A 16,299-nucleotide genomic window follows, 5' to 3' on the forward strand; every position below is an offset into this window, starting at 1 on the left:
AAGATGGGCAAATGGCAAACTGAGTGGAATGTGGAAGCAAGTAAGTGAAGTATTTACATTCATTCAGCTCTAGGAGAGATGATGAAAGGGAGGAGTTGGTATTTTTTCTGTTGTAAGGTGTGCCCTTGAAACATTTGCCATGGTAGTTTTGATTTTTAATACAGTCCCAGAGGAATTTCAAAATCATGTAACTCCAAATATCATCCAAATACTCATAAAAACAGAATAGAAGAGAGTCCCCTCTCCATTCTTTCAATTATATCCCACCTTCCAACCTGGATGAAGGAGTGTACCATCAGAATGCAATCAATGCCTCTGCATTCATCAGACTTGTACCTGGAGTCAGGTTGCAAAAAGTATCACCACCCCTGCTTCTAGTGCCTCTGAAAGAAGTCACAATAAGGGGACACTCTTGCCATCTCTTCTTCACCATCAAATCAAGTCAAAACTGGTAAATGTATTGAATGTGAATTTTATTGTGGTTTGGATTATGCAAGGCAGTGTGGTAAAGGCACTGCAGAAGTAACAGGCTGAAAAACATTATAGGAAATGAGCAAGCTAAAAATTACCCTACAAAATATTTTTAAATGAATATGTGCTGGACTAGACTAGGTACCACAACTATGATCCTTTTTTTTATCATTGCAGAAGCATTGAAATATTTTTGGAGATGGGGATTTGGGGGCTAAGAAAAGTTTCACTGAGGAGATGGCATTTATGCTGGGCCTTAAAGGAGGAGTAGAATGTTGATAGATGAGATGGAGGGAAGAACATTTCAGAACAACTGACCGTAGAGAAAATTCTGTAGAAGTACTGAAAAAATAAGAGGGCAAATGAACACCCCCAGGGGGTGAAGCTTCTCAGCTGAGAAAAATACCTGAGGGGCCTTGGCTGGGATCAAAGTCTGAAGGTTTCAGGTGGGGTCTTCAGTACCAATGATAAAATATTAGAAGGCACAAGACAATGGGATTGTTTGTAAACCTAGCAGCAGCAGGAGGTTTCACATTGCAGTTAGGGGCCCAAAACTGGCTGTATTATGCCTGGATGGATTTTCTTATCCTTTCAGGGTGTGTGGCACTTATTCATTCTTCCTCTTGCCCACTGACTTCCTGAACCATAGTTGGTGTGCAATCACATGCGAGTGTGTGAGTGTAGGTGTGTATGGATGGGTGGGCGATCAAGGTTTTGTCTCCCATTGCAATTTCTTACACTTTTCCCCTTGTAGCACACAGCTGGCTTCCATTGAGCTGGAGCTCAGGCCCTTCCCATTTACTAGGCTTCAATGAACTCCAGCTCTTGATTAAGCACCTAAGGAGCTTCCTCAACATGAAGGTAAAACATACTGTGGGGATGACTTAGGTTATGGCAGGACTACACTTTCCAGAGGTGGTGATGATGATGGTGTTGATAGTAGTGGTGGTGGTGGCAGCAAGGACTGGGGACTTATAAGCAGGTTCTGGTTGCTGAATAAAATGCTGCTGGGTCATTTGTAGTATTCAGTTAGGAGCTGGGATATCAGGCTAGACCAGCTTGGCCATGATCACCCCATCTCCTTCTTCAACATGCTCTTATAGAAGAGATACAATGGATACCTGACAGCAGTGAAGACATCTATAGGGTAGCCAGGCTGTTGTTGTTCTGCTTGAATCTCACCCCTGGAAGCTCCAGAGATTTTTTTATTGGCAAATGTCTTTATGATCTCTGGTTGACTGTCACCGCCCCCTGTCCATCTGCTGGAGGTATATAGGTTATGTGGCTACTGATGCTACTTGGATCGGGAGGTATTGGGGAACTTATCAGAAGAAAGGAAAAGTTAATTACTATTAATTTCTTTCTTTCAAAAGATTATGAATCTGAGATAAAATATGGCACCTGACAGAAAATAAAAGGATGGAAAGCTGCCAGGGTTTTTTGGAGCTGCAGATTTAGATCCCAGTAAGGTCATCACTGGAAATAACCTTAAGGCTGATGTGGCCTTGCTTGACTTTAGCAGTTGGACCACCCTTCTTACGCAGGTACAGAGACTTTAGGTCACAGCAGTCACTGGGGTCAGCATCCAGAGTAACCTGTCCCAAGAACTGATCACAGAATTTTCGGCTGTTCCACACCTGAAGAGACAAGTTGAGAGAGAAGGTGAGCAACTGTCTGTGAGATTGGACTTTTCCCAATGGCATCTAGAACCTAATACTGAGCTTGGAAATGTTTGTTTAAAAAATAATAGATGATCTCTCCTGTTAGGCTGAGGGAAGATTTCTCAAATAGTGATGAAAACCCAGCAAGCAGAGCTCAAGAGCATCAACCTTAATTTATGAGATGGCTACCTAAACACAGCTGGTCAGAAGCATTAAGTGAGAAGGACAACCAAACTAGCAGTCCATCTTGATGCATCAAAAACAAGGTTATCTGAACTGGCATTCATTTCCCTCATGGGATTTTATAGTGCAAGTGTTAAAAATGTGTACCTGTGAGCATGAGGGCTTCTGCCAACAATAAAATAAATGGAAAATAAGCCATTTAGGATGGGTATTAATAATAAGTAAGTCAATATCTGTGCCTGGTAGGAAGTGTCTTTGAGTATGATACAAACAAACTAACAAAAACAGGTTAATCCTTGCTTTATATACTAGACATATGCAAAGCACTTGGGATAATCAACTATCTGATACTAAATATGAGCCACTCTGGTTTTCTAGTCACATTCTTACCTGCACTATAATAGGAATGTCAGTGGTCCTTCGGTAGAAAATCGCCTGTGTGTCAAAAATGGCATGAACAGTATTCTTTTGGACAGGAGAACGGACTTCTTCCTTTCCACACTTGATGACCAAATAGGGGTTCACAGCTGGATCAAAGTGACATTTGTTTTTAAGACAATTATTAAAGTTCACTTTTCAGGTAATCAAGAAACAATCTCACTAAATCTATTTTGGGACTTTGACCACAATAGTAGGGTACCAGAATAATCTAGGTCTTTTGTTCCTGATTCCCTAGTCTTTTCTAAATTTTATAAAGGAATATAAAAATGAATATTATATAGGCCTTGCCCAAAGAATTTTACATTCCATTTTGCTATGGTTGAGATCATAGCAAAATGCTCTAGACTGAAAATTCCACTGGAGAGAATCATTTGTGACCATCTTTTCTAATCACACATGCAAAAAATGGAAGTAAATTTTTCTTTCCCAGACAACCTTGCAGTTCTTACTTTCATTGGCATACTTCTTCTCCAGGCCTTCGGCACTGTGAACAGTTATCTGGGTAACTACCTTTGGGTAGCCACGAGCCAGGTTCCAGCAAGACATCTTGGGCATGTCCAGAGTCAGTTCCCTGGAACATCAAAAAGAAAACATGTTATTGATGATTAGTGCCCTTTGATGAGGAGATAGGCTTGCCAAAGCAGACATTGTTGCTAAAAAGCATGAAACACTAAGTGACCTAGCTCATTTCTCCTCAGACATGGTTTACATTTGATGACTATGTTTTCCTTTCCCCTTGCTTTAAGGACCAGCAGATAAAGATCAAAGAAGGCAGGGTTGGGGTGAAAGGTAGCTTTGGTTACCCAGCACTTAGAACATAATAGAGGAACAGTGAGGAGGGCCAGCTATTTAAGAGGAGAGAGTGTCATCCAGAGAAGAGAATATAAAATATAAGTGGAAAATCTTAGGCTATAGGTCTGTTACCCTTAAAAGGCAGGTCAGAGCTTTCAAGCTCAGATCCCCCACTGGGGAATTTCTTATAACCCCACTTTAAAAAATATTTCTACTACCATAATATCATTTAACTAAAATTATGAAAAAAATTGTCCCTTTGAGTACTGCATACAGGGAGAGGGAAGGGGGAACTGGAGGCAAAACAGAGAATTGGAGTTTGCAGGGCTGTCCAAGGAAACTGAACCTGAGCTGGACAGGCACTTGAGAGAAGATTCTCAGGAGAAATTCGCTGGTGCGGCCATGCTGAAACATGGTTGGGACAAGCACATAGTTGCCTTTCTTCAGGTACTTGCTCAGAAACACAGTACGAGTGTCAATATAGGTGGAAGTTCCAGCACGTTCCTGGATGTACAGGTGGTGAAGGCGGAATTTGCGATTCATCTCCACCTGGAAATAAAGTAAAATAAAATGGTCCACTCCATTCAAGTCACAGTTTTTTTTGTTGTTGTTGTTAGAAGATACTAGGCCCTCTGCTTTCATTATCTCTGGATGTTTCTTAATTCTCCTAACCCCAAGCCATCCTAATTTTTTATTCCATTTGCCACCATTCTCTCTTCTTCAAATGCCCATTCTTACCTTGAAGAGCTCAAAGCCAATGATGTAATTGTCAGGTCTTCCCATGCGGCGGTACGTACGCAGATCTTTCTGTTGCAGTGACATGATGACCTTGTGCCCATCCTCAGGCACAGTGAAGATGTACTAAGGGAAAAGGGCCAATAAGGAACTTAGCACTTCCATTTCAGATAAGCCAGTTCAAATTTCAGGGAAGAAAACTCTACTTTGGGAAGTAGAAATGGGTTATTTTCTGGGCTTTCCCATTGACCACAATATGAGGCCTTGGATAATTTATTTACTTGATAAGTGTAGATCATGATACTTGATTTTCCCTATGGCATTCAATATGTATTGAGAGAGATTACTTCATGCCTAGACCTTTGATAGCAATGAAAAGATGCTTTGTTGTAATAAGTTTTTCATAAAATCTTGGGTGTTTTTGTTTTTATTATTGCCCTCTTGCTTTTAAAAGCTGTACACAGAAAAATTATAGAATATATAAAGGCAGAAAGTATTCTTGTTTAACTTAATCTGACAGTATAGCATCACTCTAGGCTAACCTCCTATTGCCTGCCCAGATGTGTGGCTTCTGAAAGGGCTGGATCAACTTCCTTGAGAATTGATGGTTTGATATCACTGTTTTAGGATAGTTGCAAACTTGTGCAACTGGAGAATCATGGTGTCACTGGGAAGTAAAACTAAAAAGACATCAGATTTCTCTTTTGGTCTTTCTCTACAATTCTTTTTCTTCCCCTCCTCCTATTCTCCCTCCCTGCTTCCCTTCTGCTATCCCTCTCTGTAGCAAGAAAGAAATGGAGAACATATGCAGAACTATTGGCTTTCAAGACCCCCAAAAGCCAATCATAACACTTAACAGTGAAGCCCAAAGTGTCATTTCCTCAGATTGGTATATGTGCTTGATACTTAAAACATTTCCAGTGTTGTAAATGGAGGTATAGGGAGGTAGTAATAGGACCTTTCTTTTCTTTAGGAACAATTAAAATAAAAGGGGTGGAGAAAATAAGAGTTAAATAAATTAGGCCACTACCTATTGTATCATTCAAAATGCCTGACAGTGAGGTCCATGCAAAGAAAATACACACCCGTGTAATGCCACAACACAGTCAAAATTCTTTTTTCCTGTGGATTAGCTCATCAGTACATTGGGGGATAAAACCATCAAGGTTATTATAGATTCCAGCTTTGGCTGTTTGGATTATTTTTGCTTTGAGTTGTTCCTAGTCTTGAGCCCTAATATGTCACCTGGAAGGGCATTGTAAATGGGAGATAGATGAAATGAGGTCATTGGTAGGGTAGCTATTCAAATCTTGAGGGAAATGACCTGGTTCTAAATTAGAAAAGAGAAGCATAATGATGGAGTTCAAAAGAATAACCTGAATGAGAAAGAGAACACATTTAGTAAATGCGCACCCAAGAGAACAGTTGGGCAGGGAAACATGAAAATAAATTGAGAAAGCTTCTGGGAGAAGATCCCTTCTTTCCAGTGTGGGACCATCAGAAGGAAGTGGTGGTAGGGGGGTATCAAAGAGACATACTCAGAAATATAGTAAGGATAGGGGTAGCCAGAGGAGAGAGCTCAGATTTATAATGTTGTTAAGGTACATCCCTACAGAGACAGTCTGTCATGCTTTACCAGCATCTGGGCCAATCTCTAGACATCTTGGTTGATAAATATTGCACAATAGCTACAAATGGAAGAAGTGATGTCAAAGAAATAATCTAAGATGAGCTTGGGTTCCTATTGCCTTCATAACTTGAAGGCAAACATAAAGAATTGATACAAACCTGAGGATTCTGGAGGAAGGTATTACGGTTGTTATAACAGCCTCCTGAACGGTTCATCAGGGGATCATCATCCACTGTCCAGCATCCAACCACCGATTCTAGCTCCTTACGGCCAAAAATGGGGTTGTTCACATTGCGGCAGACATTCAGTTCATGAAAGTTGCAACAAAAGTCCTCCAGGCTCATCCTGAAAGTTATGAGTACAGGAAAAAATCAAGATGGCTCTTAATACCTGCCTCTTTAGTTGCATGTAGAAGCCACAATCCCCTTAGCACAGAATACTTCTCACCAAAACTCTCCATCATCAGACATAACAAGTTCCAGGTTTTTGCGATCTGCTGCAGTCAGTTGCTGCCACTCTTCAGAACTTAAAACAAATGAACAAAAAAAAATGGATAAGACCTTATGTTTGCCATTGACTTGCTACAGTAAGCAATATGCCTAAGAAATAGAATGCATGAAGCCTGGGCCTGCTTTATCTCTAGCTGAATCAAAAATCTCATGTTTAAAAAGAGCCCACAGATGTCACTGAGTATTAACAGCCCACTAGCAATTTGGCGAATGAATTTGGGAGATCTATAAGGCTTCGGAGATGTAGTAGTCATATGGAATGGCACTCACATTTCACTCCAGGGACCACTCCATTCCTGTCTTCCCAAGGGATTCCTCAGGCGAATCATATATAGTCTCTCAGTACTGAAAACTTCCACAAGTCTCTCTCCAAGACAGATCTTCCGAATATCAGTCATGGTGTAGGTATGGCCCTTCAGTAGACCCCAATCAGTTTCAACTTCTTGTTCCTCCTGATTGGGAGACTGAGAGCAAAGAAAGATATGTAAGAGCACAAGAACTGGGACACCCAAAGACATGTCATCTTCCTTGATTTGTTTACATTAGTATGGTTAATGTAAGTTCTCCTTATACAGATAGAAATGTAATCCACACCTAAATTGACACAGAGCAAGTAAAGGAGAAGATAAAGAGCTTAATATAACAATTCACTTAAACAATGCAGATTCAAATTACCCACAGTACTACATTCATATGAACAGCATTAAAATTCGGTACAGCTGGTTTACTCCTTGAGCAAAAAAAGCTATAACCTCAACATCCAGGAACTAACACAGAAGGGATGATTTAGCAGAGGCTATTTACATCAACTCAAATGCTGGGTTGGTTCCCAGCAGGATGACTGGGACAAAAGGATAGTTAAAGCTCCTCAGTCTGTGCCAAGGATCAATGTATATTGTTAGCATTCTGAGTCCCAAAATGGCTTTTCATGAATATCCAGAGTAAAGGTAATATTCCCTATTAGATTTTGTAGTCTCTCCTGTAAGAAATGGGCTAAGAGTGGTTGTTTTTGGTGAATACAAACCTCAATGGAGCAACAGATCAGACCTCCTTTGGTAAATGTTTTGTACAGTTCTCTGAAGAGCTTGTACTTCTCCTCAACAAGCTCTGTGTATCTTCCCTTCTGCATATCAATAGTTTCAGACAGTGTGCCAGTGAAGTCCACTATGACATCAGTGGTGGTCAAACCCTCAAGGGCTTCATAACAGCCAAGCAGCCTGGGAACAAATATACAAAGTTATCTTTGTAAAATTTTTTCCAGGTTAAGGATATGTTGTCCCAAGAATTAGAACAGTCTCCTTCCACGTAGACTTTACTATCTGGTTTTTCTCTAGGTATGACATGAGAGTTATTTTGATCTTTTAGTCAGACATTTCTAGGCTTAGGCTATGTGTGTCTAGGACAGTCCATGTAGAAACTTCTTACTACAGGGAAATACTAGACAAGAAGAAAATTGAAGGTCATAATACCATGTCATTTGCAGATAAGCAACAGGAGGGGACACCTAGGAGCAGATGAGGGTTAATAGAAACCAGAACGGCTGAGTTTTCTATAATCTAGGATTTCTTAGAAACATTTTGAGGTCCAAAGCAATGTCTTGTATCTGACTTGGATCTAACTCAGTTTAAACTAAGGGGAAAAAAGAAGTCCCATGAAAATATATGGCCTTTCTTTCCTCGTGTTAGTCAACCCCCACTCCTTACTTTGCATAAGCTTTTTCCAATAGAGCATTCCAAAACTCATTCATGGAGGTGGAGAAAGAGAAAACCAGATCTCCATTGATGGTGGGTAGCAAGTCATCAATCACCACCTCAGTCCATTCTCCAAAATGCCAGAAACGGAAGCGAAATATCCCAGCATATTTATCTAGTTTTCGAGGGTCCCAGTCCTGTTCCTTATGGTTGGGAATTGTCTGGAAATATAAGAATATTCACTCAACTATTATTTACTGGACTACATCCGAATAGTAAGATTACAGTTGACTTCCAATGTGGCAACAGGAAGCCCAATAAATACATCTGGTTTGGATCTAGATTGGTAAGTCCTAGATAGGGCATTTTCCCCACAACTATTGCTTTCCCCATTCAGTTTTACTGAGGACAGTATTACCATGTCTGTCCTGAATACATAGAGAGTTACTGGGGGCAGTCAGTTAGGGGTTAAATTATTTACCACAGATAATCTACAAACTCGATTATAAGAAACTGTGTACATAAACATATTCATGATTGTATGTTTAACCACATAACCAAGGCATTTTGAAAATTAAATTTAGTCAAAATGCAAGACTTCCTGTGGTTTCAGTTTCTAAAAGTCCATCCTAGAGATTTCATGTACATTCTATAGAATATAGAGTTAATTCACAACTTAAGTAAAACCTACATTTCTATACAATTACCCATTAATCTACTAAAATTATTTTTCTGAAGAAAATGCTCTAATTTTGTCCCAAATCAAGACTTTATTGCCCTGAACTTTAAATGTCCCCCCCCAAATTGTACTCTTAATAATTTGTTAGAACTTTTTCAAAGATCTACTTTCATCTTTGTCACATTTTAGTTATTCCTGGCCCCTACTAGCTTTATATCCCAGTAGGTACAAAGAATAAAATTAGGCAGAGCTATTGGGTCAAAGCACTACAAATGACAAAAGATCAATCAATATATGTGATAGAGCTTATAAAGTAAAACATTAATTGTATACTCTGAATATATGAGTGTTTACTGTAAAATTCTTTCAACTCTCTGTATTTGTTAAAAAATCTCATAATAAAATGGAGGGGAGTTACCTAGTTAATACTGACTTCAAGAAGTAGACAATCTAGAAGGTTATGAGCTGACTTTTTCCGAAATTATTGAAGAAGAGAAGCTCGAAACTGAGTGAGGTCCCATAGGAGACACAATACCTTTGTCCAGTGAGACTCCTGAACAGCCAAACAGGAGAATGCAGGGACCATTGGCTTGTGCCCCAGTCTTCCTTGGATCAACTGGTGGTTGCTGATGTTACCCACAATCAGACGGGGGTCATCACAGATGTCCTGTGTGTATAAACATTGGTTTAAGAGTCTTTGAAGTATTTCCAAAGAGTCAATGTGAGCTCATCTAGGAAGGATAGAAGAGGTGGGGGTCAAAGAACACCCCCAGGTGAAATAAAAGGGAAGTTTGGGGGCTATGAGGAAAACCACAAAGCAGTATGTCATCTCCACGGGAAAAGGATAATGTGGGGAAGTGGCAGAAGAAATGGAAGAAAAGGATGCGATGAAACAGGATGAGATGTGCTGGTCAGGGCTTTCAGACATAGCTATCACTGGGGTTTGGAAGAGTTTTCAGCATAGCAGTGAGCTTTTAAAGAGAAGAACTAGGGGTTAGCACATTATATTCTGATCCTATTTGTCAGAATGAGATTTTCTGAGACCCTTGTGCTTAGTAAGGTGACTAAATTTGAGATGAGGCCTGGTGGAAGTAAACCTAAATGCTTCTCCCTCTTTAGGAAAATTATTTAGGAAACTTTTTTCATAAATATCTTTCCTAACATAAAGCAAAGGCAACAGTGCTTTAATAGGTATTGCACTGAATGTGTATATTGCTTTGGGTAGTATGGACATTTTGATGATGTTAATTCTTCCAATCCATGAACAAGGTATATGTTTCCATTTGTTTGTGTCTTCCTTGATTTCTTTCTTCAGGGCTGTGTAGTTTTCTGCATACAGATCTTTTACCTCCTTAGTTAGGTTTATTCCCAGATATTTTATTTTTCTTTTTGCTATATTGAATAGGATTTTTCCCTTGATTTCTGCTTCTGCTGATTCATTGTTAGTATACAAAAATGCCTTTGATTTCTGGATATTGACTTTGTATCCAGCTGTCTTGCCAAATTCATTCATTAGGTCGAGCAGTTTTTGTGTAGAGTCTATAGGATTTTCCATGTACACTATCATGTCATCTGCAAACAGTGACAATTTTGTTTCCTCCTTTCCTATTTGGATGCCTTTTATTTCCTTTTCTTGCCTGATTGCTGTGGCCAAAACTTCCAAAACTATATTGAATAGAAGTGGTGAAAGTGGACATCCTCGTCTTCTTCCTGATCTTAGTGGAAAAGCTTTTAGTTTTTGCCCATTGAGTATATTGGCTGTAGGTCTCTCATATATGGCCTTTATTATATTGAGGAATGCTCACTCTATTCCCACTTTGCTGAGTGTTTTTATTATAAATGGGTGTTGTACCTTATCAAAAGCTTTTTCCACATCTATTGATATGATCATGTGATTTTTGTGTTTGCTTTTGTTTACGTGATGTATTACATTTACTGGTTTGTGAATATTGAACCATCCTTGCATCCCTGGGATGAATCGAACTTGGTCATGGTGTACAATCTTTTGGATATATTGTTGGATGCGATTTGCCAATATTTTGTTGAGGATTTTAGTGTCTATGTTCATCAGTGATATTGGCCTGAAGTTTTCTTTCTTTGTTGTATCTCTATCTGGTTTTGGAATTAGGATGATGCTGGCTTCATAAAAGGAGTTTGGGATTTTTCCATCCTTTTGGAATTTTTGGAATAGTCTGTGAAGAATAGGGGTTAGCTCTTCCTTAAATGCTTTGTAGAATTCTCCTATGAACCGATCTGATCCGGGGCTTTTGTGTGATGGGAGTTTTTTGATTACTGCTTCAATTTATTTTGCTGATATTAGTCTATTCAGGTTTTCTACTTCTCTTTCATTGAGTTTTGGGAGATTATATTTTTCTAGAAATGTGTTCATTTCCCCTAGGTTTTCAAATTTCTTGGCATACAGTTCTTTATAGTAATTTCTTACAATCCTTTCTATTTCTGTGGTATCAGTTGTAATCTCTCCTCTTTCATTTCTGATTGTGTTTATTTGTGTCTTCTCTCTTCTTTTCTTGATGAGCCTACTTAAAGGCTTGTGTATTTTGTTTATCTTTTCAAAGAACCAAGTCCTGGATTCATTGATCCTTAAAAATGTGCTTTTAGTCTCTATGTCATTTAGTTCTGCTCTGATCTTGGTTATTTCCTTCCTTCTACTTGCTTCGGGCTCTTTTTCTTGTTGTTCCTCGAGTTCTTGCAGGCATAGAGTAAGGTTGTTTGTTTGAAATATTTGTATCTTCTTTAGGTAGGCCTGTATTGCTATAAACTTACCTCTCAGGACTGCCTTCGCTGTGTCCCATAAGTTTTGGGTTGTTGTGAGATCAATTTCATTTGTTTCCAGAAACTTTTTGATTTCTTTCCTAATTTCATTCTTGATCCATTCATTGTTTAATAGCATACCATTCAGTCTCCATGATTTTGGGTGCTTTGGATTTTTTCCTTTGGGGTTGGTTTCCAGTTTCAGTCCCTTGTGGTCAGAGAAAATGCTTGGTATGATTTCAATATTCTTGAATTTGTCGAGGCTTGTTTTGTATCCTATCATGTGGTCTATCTTTGAGAATTTTCCATGTGCATTTGAGAAGAATGTGTATTTAGCTTCTTTCGGGTGAAGAGCTCTGAATGTATCAGTTAGGTCTATTTCATCAAGGGTGTTTTTTAATGCTGCAATGTCTTTGTTGATATTTTGTTTGGAAGTTCTGTCCATTTTTGATAGTGGGGTGTTAAAATCCCCCACTATAATTGTGTTGCTGTCTATATCTTTCTTGAATTCCTCTAAGATTTTCTTTATATATTTTGGTGCTCCTATGTTGGGTGCATATATATTTATGATGTTAATGTCTTCTTGGTGGATTCTTCCCTTGAGTATTATGAAGTGACCTTCTGGGTCTCTCTTTATGGCCCTTTTTTTGAATTCTATTTTGTCTGATATGAGAATTGCTACCCCAGCTTTTTTTCCTTGTCCATTTGCTTGAAAAATTTGTTTTGAGCCTTTCACTTTTAGTCTGTGATGGTCTTTTGTCCTGAGGTGGGTCTCTTGTAGGCAGGATATGTGTGGGTCATGCTTTCTTATCCACTGAGCTATTCTGTGTCTTTCAATTGGAGCATTTAATCCATTTACGTTTAAGGTTATTATTGATAGGTACTTATTCATTGCCATTTTTGTACCTGTGTTCCTCTCTGTCTGTCTCTTTTCCTTCCTTTCCCTAAAGCAGTCCTTTTAGTATTTCTTGTAGAGCTGGCTTGGTGGCAGCAAATTCTTTTAGACTCCTTTTGTCTTGGAGGCTCTTTATTTGGGCTTCTATCTTGATTGAGAGCCTTCCTGGGTAAAGTAGCCTTGGTTGTAGGCCTCTGTTTCTCATTACTTGGAATATTTCTTGCCATTCTCTTCTTGCTTGGACTGTTTCCATTGAGAAGTCAGTAGCTAACCTTACTGGAGCTCCCTTGTATGTTACTTCTTTTTTCTCCCTTGCTGCCTTTAAGATTCTCTCTTTGTCTTGGAATTTTGACATTTTGATGATGATGTGTCTTGAAGTGGGCCTCCTTGGGTTCCTCTTGAACGGGACTCTGTGTGATTCCTGGATTTGTGTGACTTTTTCTTTTATCAAATTAGGGAAATTTTCTCTCATTACTCTTTCAAATATGTTTTCTATCCCTTGTTCTTCTTCTCCTTCTGGTATTCCTATTATTCAGATATTATTACGTTTCATATTGTCTTGCATTTCTCTTAATCCCTCTTCATTTTTTTCTTTTTCTAAACCTTCATAATTTATTTATTTATTTATTTATTTATTTATTTATTTAAATATTAAATTTTATTTAGTTACTTTTCAAGTACATTTTTTTCTCTTCCCCCCCCCCCCCGCCCGGTCTCCCCCCCTCCCTCCCATTCCCCCCCCCCAGTCCTCATCTCTGTGTCTTTCATACTTGTTCCTCAAAATCCCTCCCCCTTTTTCCCCTTAAGTTCCCTTCCCTCTCCCCTCTGGTCGCTGCCCACTTGTTCTCTATTTCAGCGTCTTTGTTTTTATTCTGTTTGCTTGTTTGTTTTATTCTTTAGCTTCCTGTCAAAGGTGAGATCATATGGTATTTGTCCTTCAATGCCTGGCCTATTTCACTCAGCATAATCCTTTCCAGTTCCATCCATGTTGTTGCAAAAGGTAGTAGCTCCTTCCTCTTCATTCTTTCTGAGCCTCTTTTCCCTTTCCTGTTCTTTCTGTGAGATGCTTTCTACTTTGTCGTCCAATTCACTAATCCAAGCTTCTGTTTCATCTACCCTATTTTTAATGCTTTCTATTGTGTTTTTTTAATTCAGAAATTGTATTCTTCATTTCCTCTTGGCCCTTGCTAATAATTTGCATTTCCTTTTTCATGTTGATATAGTTCGAGGTGAGACCTTTGTAGCTCCCCTGTAGTTTCTGGTAGCTGATTGTGAGCTCTTTGAACTTTCTGATAACCAGTGCTTTGAATTCAGTATCTGATAGTTGACTTGCCTCTATTTCATCTAACACCCATCTGAGGGTTCCTCCTTTCCTTTCATTTGGGGATTGTTTCTTTGTCTTTTTATTGTTTGTGAGACTCTTCTTGTTAGCCTCAGCTTCTTAGATTAATGTGTTTTGACACCCTGGGTTTATGGTGAGAACTTTTGTGGTGGAATGCCTGTGAATTTTAGTGGTGCAATCTCTTTTGGTTATCCTGTCATTCTCTGCTTCTACCTACTCAAATATACAGCAACTTTTGGCTTCTCTCCTACAGCAATGTGCAATTTGTCTCTCTGACTTTACTAATGGGAGTCCTCTTCTATGGGTCCAGCTCTGGTCTTTTCATATTTTCAAGTTGATTGTGACTCTTGTGGGTAAAAGAAAGAAATGACAAGGAAAGAAATAAAAGGAAAAAAGAAGAAAAATGGTAGGGGAATGGCAGAAAGAGCAATAAGTTTAGAAAGAAAAGAAAAAGAAATAAAACAGAAAAGAGGACATAAGTATGGAAAGATGAAACAGTAATAAAATTTAAAAGAAATAACAGATTACTTTAAAAAAGCAAAAAGATAAAGAAAAGAAATGGAAAAGGAAGAAAAGTAAAAAAAAAAAAAAGAATAAAAATAAAATAAAGTAAAAAAAACCCCACAAAAACAAGAAACAAAAAACACACAAATAAAAAGAATCCCCCAAAAACAACAACAAAAAAGGAAATGTCACTTGTTGGCTTCAAACTAGCCAAACCGGTTTTTCTGGTTGCAGTTGGCTGAGGGTCCATTGTTGTGATTTTTTTCAGCTAGCCCCTCTCAGGATCCAGACACTTGGTGCCTCTCCCCAGCTCCCTACAATGGGGAACTAGGACTTCCTCACAGTGCTCCACTCCCAGGGATTACCGCCATGGGCTGGTTTGCTGTCTTTGCGGGCACCTGCACCAGCCTAATTGCCTGGTTCCCTGGGGATTGAGCACAGACCTGCCCCCATTCTGTGGGGAAGTTCTAGGCCCTCTGCCCAATCTTGGGTTCACTGCCAAGCTGGGTGTGGAGCAGACCAGACTGTTGTGTCTATTGGATTCAGAGCCCCACACTGTACCTCTCAGTTCTCCTGGGCTGGCAACCACAGAGTCCTTGGTTGGGGCCCTTTGTCCTTAGCACCCTCACTGCAAACTCTATCAAACATTCTCTCCTGGCACCCCACCTTGCTTGGCCAGAAAGGGAGGGAGTTGAGTGTCTCAGCTCTTTCCCCAAGACCCCTCAGCACCTGGGGCTTCCAGATAGTCTGAGGGGGGTGGACTGGAAGCTAGGAGCCGATCTGAGTACTGGGCGCCGACCTAGAAACTCTGTGCGCAAATCATGGCGCACTTCGTGGTGTGTATCCCTTCTTCTCCTGTGTTTGTCTGGGTCCCCTGGCCAACCTCAGCTGAAAAAACCTAGGGATGGAGCAGCCCCATGCCAGGCGCTGGACCCAGAACTGTGTGCAGGCTGAAATCTCCTCTGCTCCCCTCTGGTTGGGCCTCTTGGCATGTCCAAGCCCAAAAATCCTAGGGAGGGAGCTTTCGGGGCGCTGAACTTTGGCCTAGGCGCCGTCAGGCACTCGCCCAGATACACTGGGTGTCCAGGCGACTAGTCCCCCAAATTGTGCGCAGGCTGAAATCCCTTCCACACCTCTTTGCCTGGGCCACTTTGCTGGCCCAGCCAAAAAATCCCAGGTAGGGAGCCGTCTGGGCGCTGAATGCTGTCCCAGGCGCCCTTGGGTTTTCTCCACTGGGCGCTGTTCCCCAACCATGCACCTGCAGAGATCCCCACTATTTCTCTTTGCTCTGTCCCTGAGACTACTGTACCACTGCTCTCTCCCTACTGTCTGGTTCCTCCATGACCGTGGAGGTTTCTGGTCCCAATTTTCATATATGCTTGGCAACTGCTGGCTTGCTGGATTCTCCTCCTCCTATCAGACTGGTTTCTCTCCCTTTTGTACTAGGAACTGGTATCTGCTCCGTCCTACTCCATCACCATCTTGAAAGCACCCCCTGTGCAACTTTTCAGGGACAGAGATGCAACCTCCTTTCAGTTATCCATTACAATGTTTTATGCTTCTTTGCTTAACACTTAGAAAGCTCTCCACCATTATAAAAGACTTTCTTGAATCATGTCTTAGCTTTTGGTTCCAGGCTCCTCATTAGTAAGGTTTAATTTTCCCAATTTAATACAACATATATCAACCAATCTATTCTTTATTTCACAACCATGATGTGAAACTTGGAAGCAAATCTTTTTAAGCCATGTTTTCTACTTCTTTAAGGAAGTGAAAAACTAGAAATATGCTAAGGAGATAAAAAGGGTAAAGGGTTATGAGCCAATGCAAATCTAAAAGTGGTAGGGAGTGGAGTTGGGGGAGACGTCACACCTCACATAGTCACATATTTGGGTGCCTTGGAAGGGAGAGAAGATTGTTGAGCCCCTAATGGGTCCCAGTTGTGTTGGCACAGTTTATGTGCCAATCCTCTAACTGGGTTTTTGTCAAGACAA

The 16,299-nt window shown here is 40.1% G+C and overlaps 1 protein-coding gene across 2 annotated transcripts in view; it reads right to left on the reverse strand.

The window, feature by feature from the left end:
* Positions 1-456: 456 nt before the first annotated feature.
* The window catches only part of CAPN6 (calpain 6), a 31,176-nt gene continuing 15,333 nt past the window's right edge, over positions 457-16,299 (reverse strand). For both annotated transcript variants that reach the window (XM_037134280.2, XM_053657450.1), the window contains 11 exons: positions 9,328-9,459; positions 8,126-8,334; positions 7,447-7,639; positions 6,693-6,886; positions 6,361-6,438; positions 6,072-6,258; positions 4,287-4,409; positions 3,895-4,097; positions 3,206-3,327; positions 2,706-2,842; positions 457-2,108 (listed from right to left, as the gene is read on the reverse strand). In XM_037134280.2, coding sequence (XP_036990175.2) covers positions 1,926-2,108; positions 2,706-2,842; positions 3,206-3,327; positions 3,895-4,097; positions 4,287-4,409; positions 6,072-6,258; positions 6,361-6,438; positions 6,693-6,886; positions 7,447-7,639; positions 8,126-8,334; positions 9,328-9,459 — 1,761 coding nt within the window. In that variant the 3' untranslated portion in view covers positions 457-1,925. The remainder of the gene's footprint in view (positions 2,109-2,705; positions 2,843-3,205; positions 3,328-3,894; positions 4,098-4,286; positions 4,410-6,071; positions 6,259-6,360; positions 6,439-6,692; positions 6,887-7,446; positions 7,640-8,125; positions 8,335-9,327; positions 9,460-16,299) is intronic.

This window comes from Artibeus jamaicensis, unplaced genomic scaffold (genome assembly GCF_021234435.1).
Source record: "Artibeus jamaicensis isolate MK-2021 breed Jamaican fruit bat unplaced genomic scaffold, CSHL_Jam_final scaffold_461, whole genome shotgun sequence".
NCBI lineage: Eukaryota > Metazoa > Chordata > Mammalia > Chiroptera > Phyllostomidae > Artibeus > Artibeus jamaicensis.